The 19,489-nt window shown below is 44.7% G+C and overlaps 1 protein-coding gene across 1 annotated transcript; it reads right to left on the bottom strand.

Annotated features, from left to right (window-relative positions):
- Positions 1–6,013: 6,013 nt before the first annotated feature.
- Positions 6,014–15,314, bottom strand: CCL28 (C-C motif chemokine ligand 28). The gene is made up of 3 exons (XM_081213284.1): positions 15,159–15,314; positions 7,875–8,001; positions 6,014–6,628 (listed from the first exon to the last, which is right to left on the bottom strand). The coding sequence occupies exons 1-3, from the start codon at positions 15,217–15,219 to the stop codon at positions 6,457–6,459; spliced, it is 360 nt and encodes a 119-aa protein (XP_081069410.1). The 5' UTR covers positions 15,220–15,314; the 3' UTR covers positions 6,014–6,456.
- Positions 15,315–19,489: the final 4,175 nt, after the last annotated feature.

Genomic DNA, 19,489 nt, shown 5'->3' with positions numbered 1-19,489 from the left:
AGCGTGACGACACGTCCCGCCTGCCAGACATCTGGAAATTAGCCCTCCCCACAAAAACCGACACCAGAACCAGAGGCACACAGAACGCCATCTCCAATCAACCACACCAGACCCAAACCCAGACCCTCTCCACAGATAAATTACAGACACCATCCAGTAGCCAAACCATAGTGGCACCTCCGGATGCTGCACCCCCCTGCAATCCCTACACAGATCTGGCTGGCACAGGGCACAAAACCACAGCTCGCCCCTATACACGAAGCCAAGCCAGAGCACAACTAAGTGCAGTACAGCCATCTTCTCAGAAAAACTCTTCACAAGCTCAAGAGGTCAAGACACGAAAGCTTTAGCAACTAATCCACACCTAATGACCCTCCTAAGTGGTACTCAGAATATCACTCAAGAAATCACTCAAGATATCCCTCAAGTAATTAATGAACAAAAGAAGAAAAGGCACACTAACCTGGGAACTTCCTCTCTGCCCAGAACGTTGGAGGCTATACACCACACCCCCTCAACAGTATTTATAGGAACTCAAACACTGAGATCCTGCCCTGTTCTAGTAACAAGAAGCCGAAAGCACCAGCCTGAAGATGACGAGTGAGACCTCGTCGAAACGTCGCCTAGACACCCCAACTCTTACACGGGAAGACACCCGAAGACACCAAAACCTGCATTCCTGTACCCGTGAAAATCTACGAAAGCATATATATATATATATACACACATATTCAGTATACAAGTTTTAATTAGGCAACAGAGGATTGATCATGCCTTGGGACATTTTTGGTAGACACATGGTGGATCTACACACAGGGGGGGAAACGCTATAAATAAGTCAGAAATTAGATCATTTTAACAAAATAATTTAAAAACCCTATGGAAAAATGTGTATAAAAAAATTGTGCTGTCTGGCGCTGCATTTTTAGAGCACATTCAAAATGCTGTTTCTTTACTCATGTAGCTGAATCCACAGATACACCTACCCTGCTATAAGGTGGCCAAACTTGAGAGGGGACAAGCACTTCCAATTCTGTAACTGGAGGTAAAGTAGCTAGGCAATCCCATAGTGCTGTGTTTGATGGGCTCTCCTCATCCTGTGTTTCTGCACATTGCTTACATCTATGTTGTTCCTTTCCCCTCTCTTTAGAGCAGGCTTCCTCAAACTCGGCCCTCCAGATGTTTTGAGACTACAATTCCCATCATCCCTGATGTAATAATGCTCCGATCACTCGCCCCCCCCTCACCTGTCCTACCATCCAGCTGGATCAGGTTTCAAGGAACAGCGGCAGGAGGCATATACTTTTGACAGGACAAAATGCATCAAAAGGGTAGTTACTGCCACCACTCCCCTGTACCAGGGCACCAGGAAACGTAACTCAAGGGAGAAAGTTATGCTTCCTAATTACCAGCTGCCCTGTCCTGCAAGTTACTTTCACAAAAGTGCAGGCAGAAATTCAACAGGTAGTGCGTAACTGATTGGTCAGGCTTCTGGACTCAGACTCCCCCCCCCCCCAGAATGGCACACAGGACAAGAAAAGTTCTGTTTTTAAAATTTATTTAAAAAACAGGGTTAAACAAACTTTAAAAAGTAGGCACCTCTCTTATACATTTTGTTATGTACTGAAGTTCTCACCCTGGGCCAGCAGGGGGATACTGTAGATAGTTATGCAAATGAAGGATCGAATGTGACGTTCAGTGATTGGATAGTTTGTATGCAAATGAAGGATCAAAAGTGACGTTCAGTGATTGGCTAGTTACAGAAAATGGTTACTGTTGCATTCTACTGGAGCTCTATATAAGCAGGCTGACTGAGCTCCTCAGTTCAGTTCTGTTCCAGCTTACAAATAAAGAGCTGCTTTGGAAGAATCGCTGTGTCGTCTGATATGTTCGCCCACAACTTAACACATTTCACACAGAAAACAAGAACATGGTATAGTATAGCTAGCTAACATACTTACAAATGAGAACAAAGGCAAAGTTAGTATGGTTTCAAAGTCCTCAATGAAATCTGCATCTCAAAGACAGAAAAGATCTTCATTACAAAGACCCACAAACAGGACGACTATCAGCAAGGTGGTAAGCTGACAGATGGGCGGATTGCAGAGTGCGCCCATGGCTACTTTCTCAGGATCTTTATTTCTAAAACTCACGTGGAAACGGAACTCAGATCCAATCAAAATTCTTGATTATGTTTAAATTCACCAATGATCAGTTAGTTGACTAATAATTTAACTTGGGACAGCTGAGCTTGTTAATTTTCAGGAACTTGGATCAAAGAGTTCCTCCTTAGTTTCAGAGACTCACCAGATCCACATCCTCAAGAGTGATTAGGGTAGATAACTCATTCACACCCAGATAGCTTTGTTAAGTACCAGGTGCTAGAATCCCACTAATCACTTGGAGAGTTTCTTTTTTCAGATGCCTGCGATAAGGATTATCACTCCCATAGACCAGTGTTTCCCAACCTTTTTTGGGCAAAGGCACACTTGTTTCATGAAAAAAATCTCGAGGCACACCACCATGCCAGATGGGGAAAGGTCACTTTTTACTTATGTAAAAAAAAAAAAAAAAAATAGTAACAGCATAGAAGGTAATGGTTAGGCTAGCATCCCTCTTCCAAATATGCTAGGTTTTTATTTGCAGGGACTGTTCTACATGGGAAAGCATTCAGCACTGTCATTCTCCCATCTGCCATCTGAATTGGTACTATTCTGGGTCAACTTACTCTGCTGCATGTGTAGATGAAAATGGCACCAAGTGTGGGGGAGGGGGCAGAACAGGTTTCAGATACAGGATATTAAGCATACACGTACTTCAGATTGAACTGGTTGCTTGCTTTGCAAGTTTTCATTTCCCAAATGACTGCCTTGGCAAGCGCAATACCTACCAGGCTCAACGCCGGTCTCGCGCTGCCGCTTCCTGCGCTCTCAAGGACCCGGGAGGAGGAAGGCGTGAAGGGAATCCCGAAGGCGCAAAAACCTCGCGCATGCGCAGGCCTTCCGCCTGTGACAGCCCAGTAGGCCGGCCGAAGCGAGCGGCGATGGGATGTGGGAGGGAGCTCGCTCGCCGCCCCGCGTGTGCCTATGTGGGGCATGTTACAGCCCCGTGACGTCAGCGCCACGCAGGCAGCCAGGCAGGCAGACGGCGAGAGCCCCGTGCTGGGCGGCCTCTCCTCGCCGCCGCCGCCCCGCCTCTCGCCGCCCGACTCGCCCGCCTCCCTCCCACGGCACACCAGGCAACGTCTCGCGGCACACTAGTGTGCCGCGGAACACCGGTTGGGAAACACTGCCATAGACAGCAAGTCTCCACTTAAAGCAACAAGAACGCATTCCTCATAAATCCTTTGGCCCTTTTGGTCTTCCCACAATGCATTGCTTCTTACTTGACCAAAGTTTTGTCTATTGAAATTTCCTAACTTCACTACACCTGACCACTGGTCCTGCTCGCTAGGGATCATGGGAGCTGTAGGCCAAAAACATCTGGAGGGCCGAGTTTGAGGAAGCCTGCCTTACAGCCACATGACATTTTCACAACCAAGGTGCAGAATTCTGACCACCAGGATAGGGTGCAGCAGGAATGCTCCTGCTCATCACCTCAGTGGGGTCTCAGTGGTGACGGTTTCCACTTGAGGACTGGTAGGGTGGAAGGCCGGGCGATCAACAGTAGGTAGCGCCAGAGCCAATGGCAGGCAAAGCCACCCCTCCTCCTCCACACACACAAGTCATAAGAAGGCTCTCCTGACCCCACCCCAATCCATCAGACTCCATTCTAAGAATTCAGGCAAGGCCAGGCTACCTATATTTACATTGCTGCTCATCAGGGATGAGCAGATATCTTGCTGAAGTGCTACAGATCCACAACAGCCTCATTCCTGGTCAGTCATTGCCAGTTCAGACTCCACATCTGTACAGTGGTACCTCGGGTTACAGACGCTTCAGGTTACAGATGCTTCAGGTTACAGACTCCGCTAACCCAGAAATAGTACCTCGGGTTAAGAACTTTGCTTCAGGATGGGAACAGAAATCGTGCGGCCGCAGCGGGAGGCCCTATTAGCTAAAGTGGTGCTTCAGGTTAAGAACGGTTTCAGGTTAAGATGCGACAACAGCAGCAAGAATACTTATCGCAAAGTATTGGAAGACTCAAGATTTGCCCACTCTGGAAGAATGGCAGATGCAACTGATAGACTATATGGAATTGGCAGAAATGACTGGCAGAATCCGAGACCTGGGAGAAGAGACAGTGGAAGAGGACTGGAAAAAATTCAAGGACTATTTGCAGAAGCATTGTAAACTGTATGAATGTTAAAATGATGCAGGATATAAAAATAATACGGCATTAGTAAACTAGTGGAAAGGAATATGAAAATAATTGAATTATAAGAACAAAGATGAAATTTGAATAATATTATGTCAAGCTTAAATATTTAAATATTTAATAACAAGAGGCAAAATTGGAGACATAATTGGTGAAATATATAACTTAAAACAACTTTTGAAAGAAGGTGAAGTATTGCGGAATATGATTTTCTAATCAGGAACACAGAAAAGGGAGGCGTGAGGGAGTCATGAAAGAGGGTTATGGAAATGATACTTATGAAAATGAATTATTTTCTTTTTTGTACTTTTTTATGTACTTTTTACTTGTCTTTTTGTATGTTTTTTATGCTTTCTTCTTGTTTTTCCTTTTTGATTTAAGTTTGTTGCATTCTTTGAATTGTTTAAAACCTTTAATAAATATCTTATAAAAAAAAAAACGGTTTCAGGTTAAGAACGGACCTCCAGAACGAATTAAGTTCTTAACCCGAGGTACCACTGTATATGTGAAATTAAGATTTGTTGTTTAGATTTATTACATTTGTATTACGTCGGGTTTTTATTTATTTATATTTATAGTTTTTATTTTCCTCAGATTTGTCTCACATCTTAATCCATTTTCCTGGGGACTGCACTCATAATCCATCTTCATTGTCCTTCTTTTCTTGTTCATTAATTTGAATGTCTTCTCCTTGTGGAATCATAGAATTGTAGAGTTGGAAGGAACCGCAAGGCCCAACCCCTTGTGGTGCAGGAATCCCAGCTAGAGCATCCATGACAGATGGCCATCCCACTACAGTCCAACTCAAACTTACTAGAACATGGTACAAAATCTCTGTGGTGCTTCCTTTCTAAGTGACCAAGTGGGGTCTTCAGGTTTGAGGATCAAATGCAGCCTTCAAAATGCTCCCTAGGCTACATTCCTCATTGCCTCTACTTCTCACCCTGAATGTGTTTTCCCTGGCTGGAATTTGTCCTTGAACTCTGCTAGCGTCTCTTGGTTGCCCGGATGAAGGATAGAGAAGGGTGAGCAAGTGGGTGTAAACATCAAAGAACACTCATAGATATTGATTACAAATATGATTTGCAGCAACATGGATTAAGATATGAAGTAATGCTAGGAGAAACTGAATTAAGCAATGAAGCAACAGGAGGGAGAAATAAATCTTTTGCACAATGTCATGCTAAGTCAATCCATGATTTAGCACAAACATGCAACCTCCTGGAGGAGCGAGTACGGTACATCCACTTCCTTGCTGGTCATTTTGATGATGTTCTGTGATAAACTAAACCATGGTTTGTCATGGGTTCATGGTTTGGCTCTAGACTTACCATGACATGTAACCAATCTTCATCCTGCAGTTTATGGCTTGCAGTTTGCTCACAAGAAGCTAAACCACGAGACCGGGTTCAGATGACACACTAAGCCAAACTGGGCTCAGTCCCCTCGATTCCTCATGTTTGCTTGTTCGTGCTTAGTGATGGTGTGTGTCATCTCCAGACTAAGCCAAAGAGAACCAAGAGGTGGAGTAACGGAGGCCACAACAAGTAGCAGAATTCCTTCTGGAAGCAGGGATATTTCATGGCAACTGGGCAGGTGCTTACCACAGAAGACCAAAGAATAGCAGGTTGCAAAATAAAAGCAGAACCAAAACATGTAAAACAACAAAATAATGAGACTAGAGGACCTTGAGAAATATCTTCAACCAAGTTTTAGGGCTTTCATGATTTTTATTTTGCAATTTCCAATCCAGTACCAGCTCAAAGCTTACCTCTGTTTGTGATTTTCAGCGCTTGCTGGCACTACAGTTCCCATCAGGCCCTGCCAGCATGATGAGAGTTGTAGTCCAATAGCAACTGGAGAGGCCACAGGTTTCCCCATCTCTGGCTTTAGAAGGAAGGGGAAATTCGAAAGGTTTGGAAAACCCAAATTGTGGTTGGGTGTTTTCTGAACATCAGCACAGATCGTCACAAGATGCTTCCTGAATTTATTCCACAGGGCAACAGCCTTCGTCAACCTGATGCCCTCCAGATGTTTCTCCATGTGGCCTTTGGTTGATGGGAACTGTAGTCCAAAACATCTGGAGGGCAGCAAGGTGACAAAGTCTGCAGTAAAGATGGTTGCATCCCTATGGTTGCTTCAGCAGCTGAGACAGGGCTCTTTGCTCCCACTTTTCCTTCTCCTTTTGGCTTTCTTTCTCTTCCTGGGGTGATGGCCAGTTCTCCAGCGACCCTTGGCCGCCTGCTTCATCCACCTCTTCACATGTCTGTTCTCTGGGCTCACACACAGCTTTTTGTGCTTTGCGTGAATGCTATTGGGATAAGAAAATAAAGACCAGTTTTATTGTTGTTGTTGTTAGAAAAAGTAACCTTAAAAGCTTATACTTTGAAGCAACCAGTATGTATGAACAGAAGACTTAATCCAGCCAAATTTAAGCATTTTTGAGTTCATCCCTACCATACCGGAGAGGGACACAGGGGCCTCAGATAGAGGCTTCTGAGTGTTGTGATAGGGTGTTCTTCAATCTTAGGTTTAATATGGTTTCTTGAGAAGTAACAGAGCCTAGGGCTTGCCGATCAGAAGGTCAGCAGTTTGAATCCCCGCAACGGGGTGAGCGCCTGTTGCTCGGTCCCTGCTCCTGCCAACCTAGCAGTTCGAAAGCATGTCAAAGTACAAGTAGATAAATAGGTACTGCTCCGGCAGGAAGGTAAACAGTGTTTCTGTGCACTGCTCTGGTTTCGCCAGAAGTCATGCTGGCCACATGACCCGGAAGCTGTACGCCGGCTCCCTTGGCCAGTAAAGCGAGATGAGCGCCACAACCCCAGAGTTATCCGTGACTGGACCTAATGGTCAGGGGTCCCTTTACCTTTAACTCCCTGGAAATAAATGTGTTTCCTTTCCTACTCAGAAAAAAGTGATATTGCAGCCCCCCTCCAATTTTCCATGTCCCATGAAAGCTTATGGCATGATTATTATTATTTTTGGTTTCTGAGAGGCTGCAAGACTCTTCGTTGCTTCTGCTGCAAGAGATTTAACACAGCTAACACCCAGGAAATCCTATCCATGTTTACTCAGAATTAAATCATGCAATGTCCAGTGGTGCTTGCTCACAGGAAAGTATGCTTATGATTACAGCCACACACTGCCTACAACATCAAAATAAAAAGCTTCTAAATGGAAGGATTTGCAATGTGCAAATGGATTTCAATTAATCTGATTTAAAACAGGTGATTAATCAAGCAAATACGATATCATCAGTTGTGTGTGCTAGCGTACACACATAACATTGCTGGATCGCAGCCTCATAGCACAATCCTGATTGTGTTTACTCAAAAGTGACTCCCACTCAGTTCAGAAGAGCTTATGCCAAGTTTCTTGGAACAGGCATTCAGCCTTGAACTCCAGCTCCTTGCTAGCTTAACCTTCCTCCTTGAATTCCAATTAAAATAAAACTGTCTTTATCATCTACAGATCATTCTCACCATTCCAAAGTTGCACACAGACAACACACACACACACACACACACACACACACTTTTTTCTTTCCCACCGCTTACATCACAGCGGATATTTTGCATAAATCGCCACCATTCTGAATGTCAAACGTTGCCACTGTTCTTAGCCATCTTCTGGGAATATGATGGGCTACTTCTGTGCAGCAGTCAAAAAATACAGGAAACACAGCTGAAAGAAACAGAAAGAAAATAGCTTTTAGGCAGCAGTCCTAGTGTGTATCCACTTAGATAGGAGTAAATAAACCACATGGAATTTAATGAGACTTACTTCTGAACTGGCACGTAGCACTGTACTCAAACTTCCAGGATGCCTAGAACTATATAGATTTGCAGTTGATTTGGAAACTAGACCACTGCACGGAGCAGGGGTAGTCAACACAGTGCCCTCTAGATTTTATGGACTGCAGCTCCCATCATCCTCAGCCAGCATGCCCAAAGGTCAGGGATGATGGGAGTTGTAGTTCAGCAACATCTGGAGGTCATTGAATTAGCTATCCCTGAGCTAGAAGGTCTGAATCAGTATAAGGAAGCTACTTATGCCCTACCATATAATGAGGGGGAATCTGACACATTTTTGCACCTAAGCAGAATTCTGTAGGAACAGAGAAATAGTAAGAATCCTTCCACTTTTGCACCAAGTTATGCATGCCTTAGCTCATGGGTCAGCAACCTTTTTCAGCCGTGGGCCAATCCACCATCCCTCAGACCATGTGGTGGGCCGGACTATATTTTTTTTTGGGGGGGGGAGAATGAACGAATTCCTATGCACCACAAATAACCCAGAAAAGCATTTTAAATAAAAGCACACATTCTATTCATGTAAAAACACACCAATTCCTGGACTGGATTGAGAAGGCGATTGGGCCGCATCCGGCCCACGGGCCTTAGGTTGCCTGCCTCTGCCTTAGCTCCTCCACCCAGTGTCCTAACACTAAAAAGAAATTGCCCCTCATTGTCCTCTCCCCATTCACTGCTTAATAGAAAGTTCCCAGAGTTATTACAATCTGAAGTCCTTATTAAACAACTTTCTCTCCCTTGCTGTTATGTATGCTAGAATACAGCATTGAGGGCTAACTTCGGTTGCTGATGCCTAAGAGTTTACTCTAATTTTCTGATCGGGTTATAAAATAACATGCAGGACAATCCCTAGGTGTGATGCACTGCAGGGGGCCGGACTAAATGACCCTTCTGAGTACTTTCCCACTCTATAAGTTTGTGATTCGATGAAATGAACAAGGCTGGGCTAAACCATTTTGGTGATCCCATCAAGATGGCTGTATTGTAGCACTGAGAGATCACCCAGAATCTCTTGCAACAGCAAAGACGGTGCCAGAGTTCAGTTCTTGGGTTAGCACACCCCAGCGCAAACAGTTGTGCCCTAACACCCTCTGCTACCTTGTAGGCGTTCCCAGGGTGCACCTCTCACTTTGATGACCACTAGGCTTGCTTGTGCTGTTGCGCTGGCTTTGCATAGGAGGTAGAAGCCGCACTCCATTCCTTCTATTTCCAGTGTTCAGAAGTGAGTGCCATTTCCTTTTTACCAATAAATAAAAATTCAAGCGGGTTTTTTGTGGAACAGGGGACTGACTCACTTGTCAGCCTCACTTGTCCTTTACTACCAAAGCCCTCCATCTGGGCCACTGTTTCAAGGTGAGGGACTGGTTTAAGGCAGGAGACATTTAGAAAGAAGGGTCAAGGGGTAGGCTTAAATGGTAAGGGTGAAACATGTCCTTCTTTGAGCTTTTGGCCCCTGTATCGGTTACAGCCTCTAGGAAAGAAAAGAAGAGAAACAGGAACTAAAATTCATTTTTATCTGTGACCGTTGACCTCTGCACTGAGAAGCAAGTTCTTCATAAGGAGCGTTTCTTTCCCTTCAGATCTTGCCTCTTCATATCGCTGACCTACTTTTGGCCTACCTACCTGAAAGTGCAGGTATTATGGAAAACTACACATTATATTTTCAGGAAAGGGCCAAAGCTCAGAAGGAGAGCACCTGTTTTCCATGCAGAAGGTCCCAAATTCAAACCCCAGCACCTCCACGTAGCCCCATGTGGGAACTTTCATTGTCCCAACTATGGATCAGAGCCCCAGAAAGCTCCTGGTGAATTCTTCATGCAGCTGCATTTAGAACCCTTCTCATCTACAGGGCTCCTCTTCTTCTGTTATTGATGCAGCCTCACTTCCCTGTCCATCTCTCTGTCCTCAGGTGCATAAGGAGCTGCTCCTGTCAGTTAAGCCTCTCCCTCCTTGACTTGCCACTGGGGTGGCTAGCCCCAGTGTTGCTGCCTTTTCCTTCCTCCCACGCTGCGCTCTAAATGGCTGTGGCAAGGCTTGAGCATCACCCAACACTTTCCTCTTTTTCTGCTTGAAATTTACTCAGAGTCCTGTAGTGATTTCATGCTCTTTATTGCAGCTTGTAAAACAGTGATTGGATTGCCCCCAAACCTCAGGTTTTTATATACATTATTTATACAATGAGTCCCATCTGATTGGCTGATTCTGCTTTCCTCCTGGAGCCTGATTGGTCTTTTCCTGCAGGCCAATCAGTTGTTGCATTCTACAATCCTACCAACCTAATAGGCTGATTAACTTCTTCCTGGAGACTGATTGGTCTTCTCCTGCAAGCCAATCAGTTGTTGCATTCTAGGATCCTACTTGCCTATTGTTCTAGGATCCAAGGTTAGTACATAACACTGCTGCTCCTCCATCCTTGCTTTGAACCCCCTCTAAATGTGCCACCCACCATGCCTTTGTCATCCAAGTGGTCAAGTGTCTCTCCTTCTCTGGCAGGACCACCCTGCCCAGCCTCTTCTGGTAGAAGGCTGCTTCCTACATTGTCCTCTTCTCCCCACCACTGCTATGGGGCGCTCAATAAAACCATACCAAGGACACATTTGGGTTTCTGAGAGAGTGAAATCAGAACAACACGTAACGGCTAAGAAGAGGCTGAGCCGCAAATCAAGACGTTCCTGGTTCCACCTTGAATTCACCAGGTGGCGTTATGCAACTCATCTGTCACTGCCTCATCATCCTCCCCATGCAATATGAAGATAATGACACTGACCTACTTTGCAGGATTGTTGGACACACTTTGAATATGCTAAATAATAGCCACTTCCAGCATTGTTCAAGCCACCAAGCCCATGCACACATCTCTGCAGAGTATTGCTCTATGAACACATATCTGTGTTTCGGAAAGAAATGTTTCATCCTTCCTGCACCCATGTCTATGAAAACAGGGAAGTGAACACTTCCCACAAAGGATTAGTTGATCTTTACAAACCCTGCAGCAGTGCCTTACAGCTAATCAATGTGGCGGACTGTTGAAAGAGCTCCCTTCAGAAGTCGACTGAAGGCCAACTGCAGAGGCAGCTCTGGCCTTTCTCGGATTTAGTTATTTATATATTACATTTATATTTATACCTCCTTTTTCCTCCAAGGATCTCAAGGTGGTGTGCGTTGTTCTCCCTTGCCCATTTTATGCTCACAACAACCCTGTGAGGCAGGTTAGGCTGAGAGATAATGCCTGGCCCAAGGTCACCCAGTGAGCATAAAGGCTGAGTGTGGATTTGAGCATCATGGCTGAGGGGCTGAGGTATATGTTGCACTGAAACTTGCATTCAGTTTAAAACATACATAGAATTGGGTTGTTCATAATAGTTTTCTGTGTTCCTTTATTCTGAATCGGGATGAAATGTGAATCCACCTTGACAATCCGTTCAGCAGATTAGATCTGAATTTCCTTGTTGAGCTTTGTTAGAACTCTTCCTATTAATGACAAATTTCAAGCAGAACCTATGCATGTTTATTCAGAAAATAAGCCACACTGTGTTCAAGGAGGCTTGCTCCCAAGTTTGAACATTCAGAACTGCAAACCTCAGGGAAGTATGTTTATGCACCCAGGAGGTCTTGCATGCTTCACTGAGCTTCCTTGTGGGAAGGAACAAAAGATTTCCTGGAAGAGAAACCACAAGATTTGCATACTAAGTGCTCTATATCCTTATCCTACTATTATAGAAGCTCACTTGAAGGTAATACTCTACAGTGCTCAAAGACTTTTTCATAGAATCATAGAGTTGGAATAGACCACAAAGACCATTGAGTCCAACCCCCTGCCAAGCAGGAAACACCATCAGAGCACTCCTGACATATGGTTGTCAAGCCTCTGCTTAAAGACCTCCAAAGTAGGAGACTCCACCACACTCCTTGGCAGCAAATTCCACTGTCGAACAGCTCTTACTGTCAGGAAGTTCTTCCTAATGTTTAGGTGGAATCTTCTTTCTTGTAGTTTGGAACCATTGCTCCGTGTCCGCTTCTCTGGAGCAGCAGAAAACAACCTTTCTCCCTCCTCTATGTGGCATCCTTTTATATATTTGAACATGGCTATCATATCACCCCTTAACCTCCTCTTCTCCAGGCTAAACATGCCCAGCTCCCTTAGCTGTTCCTCATAAGGCATCGTTTCCAGGCCTTTGACCATTTTGGTTGCCCTCCTCTGGACACATTCCAGTTTGTCAGTGTCCTTCTTGAACTGTGGTGCCCAGAACTGGACACAGTACTCCAGGTGAGGTCTGACCAGAGCAGAATACAGTGGCACTATTACTTCCCTTGATCTAGATGCTATACTCCTATTGATGCAGCCCAGAATTACTTTACCCTCTGTGTTCTTTAAACTCTGTATATTGTTGATCAGCAATCCTGTTCATATTTACATCCAGAAATGTGTGCAGCTCTGCTGGTGCATTTCAAGGGCTGACATCCTCAGCCACCTTCTTGAAGGCGCCCTCAAAATCTGCTCCAGAGAGTTGGAGGAAAATGCTAGAGGAGAGGAAGCCCCATTGTGCCTTTGACCGTGGATAGCCATCATGGCCAGTAGCCATGTTCTGCTATGCATCCCCAGTGCTACCCCTTCCGGATGGACTACAGTGCAACAAAAGCAAGACAACCCCCCCCCCTAACCCTAACCCCAAAATATATGCAGTATGAAAAGTTAGGGGGTTTCAGCAGGAAGCTATGCGCTGATTGGATATACAGTGGTACCTCGGGTTAAGTACTTAATTCGTTCTGGAGGTCCGTGCTTAACCTGAAACTGTTCTTAACCTGAAGCACCACTTTAGCTAATGGGGCCTCCCGCTGCGGCCGCACGATTTCTGTTCTCATCCTGAAGCAAAGTTCTTAACCCGAGGTACTATTTCTGGGTTAGCGGAGTCTGTAACCTGAAGCGTATGTAACCTGAAGTGTATGTAACCCAAGGTACCACTGTAGAACACTATGACCACCCCAAAACTTTTAAAAGGTAGAGATAAAGGACCCCTGGCAGTTCAGTCCAGTCGCAAACGACTATGGGGTTGCGGTGCTCATCTCGCTTTACTGGCTGAGGGAGCTGACATTTGTCTGCAGTTAGTTTTTCTGCATCATGTGGACAGCATGACTAAGCTGCTTCTGGCAAAACCAGAGCAGCGCACGGAAACGCCATTTACTTTCCCGCCGGAGCGGTACCTATTTATCTACTTGCAGTGGTGTGCTTTCGAACTGCTAGGTTGGCAGGAGCTGGGACCGAACAACGGGAGCTCACCCCGTTTGAACCGCCGACCTTCTGATCGGCAAGCCCAAGGCTCAGTGGTTTACACCACAGCGCCACCCGCGACCCCGCAACCCCAACACTTACACAGGAACAAATAGCATTGAAAGTGGGGTCCCAAATGACCACCCACATTGCAACTTGAGCGCAAAACATAATGAATAAAGGCAATAAAAGGGAGTCTGGGGGGGGGTCTAATGTTTACGAATGAGCTAAGACCTAAAAGCTGTTCCTGTAAGCCGTCTTGACCCGTATGGCCGCACATATTGAAAGCTTCAATATGGCCTGGCTACTAAAGGGGTACATAAGGAGTACTAATGGACTGGCGTTTGCAGAAGGAAACACTGTAATCCAAGCATTTGGGATGTACCCTGAGCCGTGCCTACTTTTGACGATGAGAAGTAAAACTAGTTTTGTTTGACACAGCAGCACTGCCAGACTTAGATCTGTGGTTAAAGTATCAAAAACAAAATACATAATTCAGGCAATGCTGCTTCCATCCCACCCCTGCAAACACACTCTGCTTACAAGATCCAAGGTTTAAAATAACTTGGTGGTGGTGGTGATGATGATGATGATGGAAACGAAGAACAGGTGGAAGGAAGAGACTGAAGATCCTGGTTAGGTGGGCTGGGCTGGGAAAACTGCTCCATAGGAGAAAGGTCAACCCACCCACCCCTTTGATGGAGATGGACAAACCTGTCAATTTCATTTTCTCTCTAATTCTCATTTTCCCCAGGTCACGTTCAGTCTTCCACCATCACTTTGAGGTGGGTTGTGGGTTTTTTTGGTAAATCATGAAGATCCATTAGCATTTTAGTGCAAATTTCTCATCATATGGACGCTTTAATGCAGCCTTGCCACATATACACATTTTTTGCAAAGCGATCCCCTCCCTGCAAATTTTGTATGTTACTTTTTGCTGATATATGCATTTTTATGCACACTTTCCCCAAGTAGCCGCACTCTTGTACAGTTTTCTTGACGGGAGAACTGCATTGTGAATTCAGAGAAGCACAGATTTTGCAGGATAGCTGTGCCTCGGTTAGTGTAGTGTTTCTGAAAGTGTGAATTAGGAAGGTTGTTCTTTAAATGGAAACTCCTCCATCCTTGCCTTCTGCACCTCCTCTGAGACAACTCGGAAACATAGGAAACAGCCTTATATTGAGTCAGACCAATGGTCCCTCTAGCTCAGTATTCTCTACACTGAACTGATAGGCAGCTGCTCTCCAGGGTTTCAGGTAGAACTCTCTTCCTCTCTTCCTGCCCTATCTGGGTTGTGCCTGGGATTGAACTTTCTACATGCAAAGCAGATGTCCTCCCCCATTTTGCAACTGTTGACGGTTGCTTTCTTTTTTCCTAAAGTTGCACACTGTGACCCCAAGCTCTCCTTCACAAGGCCAGCTCACCCAAGGCTTGCATGCCAAAGGATAATCGGAAAAGGCATATTTACCGGATTTTTAAAAAAAATGATACAGATCACTTACAGAAATGACCTTTGCCCAGATCATATTTCCTTGTTGAAACAGTCCATTTTCCACTTTGCCCTCCACCTCTAAAATGCGGAGGTTTTCTCAGTGTGGCTGTCTCGCAGCCTGTTTGTGCAAAAGGATCTCTCCACCAAAGCAAAGCAAAACCAAGATTCCTTGGTTTTCACACTGTGCAACAAGAGCAGAGCAGGCTGCTCTGAATTAGCTCCCTTCCTCACGTGCAAGAAGTACGCATTAAGGTTAGACATGACTTACCCTCTGATATAGGGTGAACTATCACAATTCCAAATGTGGCAAGGACGATGGGCAGGTTCATGCTTCCAGATTCATGCTTCCTCTGTGCTGGAGGCTTGAGCACAGACTGAAAGTGATAGGGATCTGGCTGACAAGGCTATTGCCACCTCTTGGCTGTAGAGGGACAAAAGAAGTTCAGAGCCCCACCCCTAGCAAAGTGCAAACACAAGACCCATTAAGGATTTGTGGACTCTCAGTACTCACCTCTCCTGTAGGATAAGAATCTCTCTCTTACTCTAGAACAGGAGTACAGACCTTTGCTTTATACTCGGAGGCCCTCCTGAGTGGCCTTTTCTTACCCTGTGTATTCTGCAACATTGACAAAATGATAATACATTGGTGATGGATTTATACTGGGCCGTCCACACAACATTCTGCTTTATTAGTTGTTCCCCAATATTCTCATGTTTACTGTCTGGAGAAGCACTCTTGCACTGTAGAGCAACAGAAGCAGGAATAATAATAATATAAACTGGAACATTTGTGGTATAAAAAGTTACAGGTTTTCTGCAGGAGATTGAGGCATATGCAGATCGAATATGAAGCAGTATATCTGCCATGAAACTTTTGCAGGTTCGAAGAGTATTGAAAGACACATTTCGAATAACTGCCATCGTGAGCACAATTCATAAAAAATACCATACCTGGAAGGGCCCTGTGCTTATGTTGTAAAAGCAAAGGCAGCTGGTCTCAAACCCACCCAAGAATTACAAGTCCACATCTTCAAATCCTGGAAATAATAATAATAATAATAATAATAATAATAATAATAATAATAATAATAATAATAATTTATTTATACCCCGCCCATCTGGCTGGGTTTCCCCAGCCACTTTGGGCGGCTTCCAACTGAATATTAAAATACTATAGTCTATTAAACATTAAAAGCTTCCCTAAACAGGGCTGCCTTCAGATGTCTTCTAAAAGTCTGGTAGTTATTTTTCTCTTTGACATCTGGTGGGAGGGCATTCCACAGGGCAGGTGCCACTACCGAGAAGGACCTCTGCCTGGTTCCCTGTAACTTGGCCTCTCGCAGTGAGGGAACTGCCAGATAGATGGCTTTGATCACTTGATGGCAATAAGCAACCTGCAGCCCAAAGTTGTGGACAACAAACACAGTCACTGTGAAAGTGGAGCATAAGGGATTCTGGCTTGGGGAGGGTCTCTTAAATTAAGTTAAGCACTGGTAACCTATTTTCAGGTCTTTGTGGCTGACTGCCACATTCTGATGGCAGGGGAGCCCAGCTGAAGTTCCTCTGCCTCAGCCAGGGGCGGTCTTTGGCGTAATATGGTGCCCTGTGTGAGGCCAAAGTTTGGTGTCCCCAAATGGATCTTCGCAGTTCTGGATCTTCTCTGTTTTGTGGCTCATCAACTTGGCATCCAATGGCAAGGGTTAATGGGACTTGTAGTTCACCAACCTCTGGAGGATCAAAGGTTTTCCGCATCTGCTGTAATCTTGCTAAAACACAACCCGATTCAAGTCTGGTTTATTCCTTGTATTTAATATAGTTATACCCTTGGACTAGATGGGCCTTTGGCCTGATCCAGGAGAGCTCTTGTGTTTTTACCCTGTCGTTCCATCCAAGAGCACCCACAAAACAGCTTAACAATGTTATAAAGACAACCACAGTCACAAGCCTTGTTTTTTTATATATAATACATCTCATGCCTGGTCTACTCTTGTCCACGTATCGCCAAAGCTCTAAAAGCAAACTGAAGGACATTGAAGTCAGTGCGTGTTTCTAAAGAGGAGGAAGGATCAAAGAACAATCCCTCTTTAACTTGAGCTTCAATGAAGGTTTTTAACATATTGGTAGACACTTATGTGTGCTAGCCAGCAAACTATTACAAAGGACGTTTGTTTCCTAGCACCAAGATCTGCTAAAGTCTGGAGTCCTTCATGAGCTGAGTTTGCAAACTACATTAGGTGTAGGATTTTGTACCAAATTCAGATTTTCTAGTTTTGCCTGTTCACACGATAGACTACCACTGTGGCTTCTTATGCAAGCAAGTGCTACAGAGAGAGCTGATTGTACATTGTGATGTACAATGAAATGGGATTAAACTTCCAGAGAATCCCAGCTTTCATTTAAATAAAAAACAAGCCACCTCAAATTTCTAGCTTCATGGCTATGAAGTGAAGCTTATGAATGTGTGTGAAGAAGGCCTGCTGAAATCTCAGACGCTAGAGACGCTGAACAAAATATCCAGTGGTTGAAACAAAGATTGTCCTTGTTGTTTGCAACAAAGCCAGAAGAGACTGTGCAAACTAGCAAAAAATAAAAATGCCGAATAAATGCCTCAGTATAATAGGAATCATGCACATTTGTGAACATGTAAGATTTGGATGCTGCAGAATTCAGCTGATTTTGACACAGCATTTGGAATTGGATGAGCAATTTATTTTAGCACACAAGAGTATACACACCAAAGGCTTCTTGAGTATTCACCTTTATTGCCTTGCACAAAGTTTATGTGGAGGTTAGACTCTGTCCAGTCTTTGCTGAGCATTTGTTCCGATTTGTTTGCAGGGAGATTATGTGACAATGAGCCTTTGTTCTTATTTCCTTGCGAATATAAGAAGAGTCCCGTGGACCAGAACTGAGGTCAGCCTAGAGCGGCATCCATCCTATTTTGCCCCACAGCCAATGACATCTGAAATATACTCGGGGTTGAGTGTGAATTTCATGCTCTTTATTCAGCTCGTAGTAGCAATGAATGAAACTTTCCCCAAAACGTCTAGCTATATATACATTGTTTACACAATGGGCCCCATGTGATTGGCTAATTCTGGGCTACTCCTATAGGCCAATCAGGTTGTGGATTCACTTCCTCCAGAAGCCTGATTGGCTGCTCCTGCAGGCCAATCAGGTTGCTGATTCACTTCCACCTGGAGCTGGATTGGGTGGCTCCTGTGGACCAATCAGACTGCTGTATTCTTGATCCTATTGTTCTAGGATTCAGCTCAGTAGATAACAGCATCCCTCTGCACGTCCGCAAGCAGGTAATGATTAGCTTCTTCCTTGTTAACATTCAGTGGCGTACTGCCTCTGAACTCAGGTTGCCTCTAGACTTTCACCATTTTGTGGGAGGGATTCAAATGCGTACTGGAAATGTAGGTTTGCACAATCAGAGTGGATTAAAGTGCCGTGCCGCCATTGTGCAACATACCCACTCTTTTAATAGGCTTTTTTTGGCAGTTGGGAAAGTGAAGGGGAGACGCACTAAAAAGTGTGGGGTGAACAAATGGGAAGTTATATAAACAACAATAAATCAAGATGAATGCTCAAGGAACATTGACAGGAGCTCCCATCAGAGTTTAGCTGTCGTGATTAACAACCATTGGTAAACCTGTGCTCCGTGAATCTACTTACGCTTCTTTTAAAGCCATTAAAGCCAGTGTCCATCAAAAAGACTTGAGCAGTGAATTCCGCGAGTCACATCTAATGGCACAATCACACATCTCAGCTAGTGGTACTTCTATGACCCATCCTGGGGCCAGCCCACCCATGAGGCAATGAGTGGCAACCGCCTCAGGCAGCAGGATTCATAGGGGCAGCAGATCCCAATGTAGCTCTTTAGTCCAACCTTGTCTGTGATGTAGATCTCTGCTCACACCTTCTTCCCTGGTGGTGGTGGTGGTGGGGAATGCTATTTTGTGGTTCACCTCAGGTGCGAAAATGTATTGGGCCATCCCTGCCCCATCCTATTATCACCCCTGCCCCATTCCTATCTAGAAGTAGTCACAATCATCTTGGGTGCCAACCAACATCTTGGAATAGCTTTCTTCGTCTTCTGTTTTTCTGCTCTGGAGGCCCAAGTCAATGTCAAAATGCTTGTTTGCTCCCAAGTGTACAACCTTAACGTGTTGTACTGTTGCATTGTGGGTACCCACTTCTAACGACTGTCTAGAATGGATGGCTGTGGAAGATCATTTTCCAGTTCTTGCTGGAATGCAGACAGTTTTCAGATGATTAAAGGTTTGACAAAAGATTTGAGATAAGTGAATTCCTTCGAGATGGCAAGCCAGGGACCTGGACCTAAAGGCAATATGGGTTAAGGTTTAGCTCTTTAGGGAGGAAACAAACCTCGAAGAGAAGAGAGAAGAATCTGAAATGGTGGTGGCAGGAGGGGGAAGGAATTATTAATTCATTTATTTAAAAACTGATGTGCCATTTTCCTCCTCAGACAGAAACGCAAAGCTGGATAAAATAACAAAATAGTCCTACGATAAAACCAGCTCCACAAAATGCATTAAGCAGCCACAGAGGAGAAGGGACAGACAAGAGGTA

The sequence above is a fragment of the Podarcis bocagei genome (assembly GCF_964188305.1).
Source record: "Podarcis bocagei genome assembly, chromosome: 11".
Classification (NCBI taxonomy): Eukaryota; Metazoa; Chordata; class Lepidosauria; order Squamata; family Lacertidae; genus Podarcis; species Podarcis bocagei.
The sequence above is the reverse complement of the archived record's forward strand: the minus strand, read 5'-3'. Positions and strand labels throughout refer to the sequence as shown.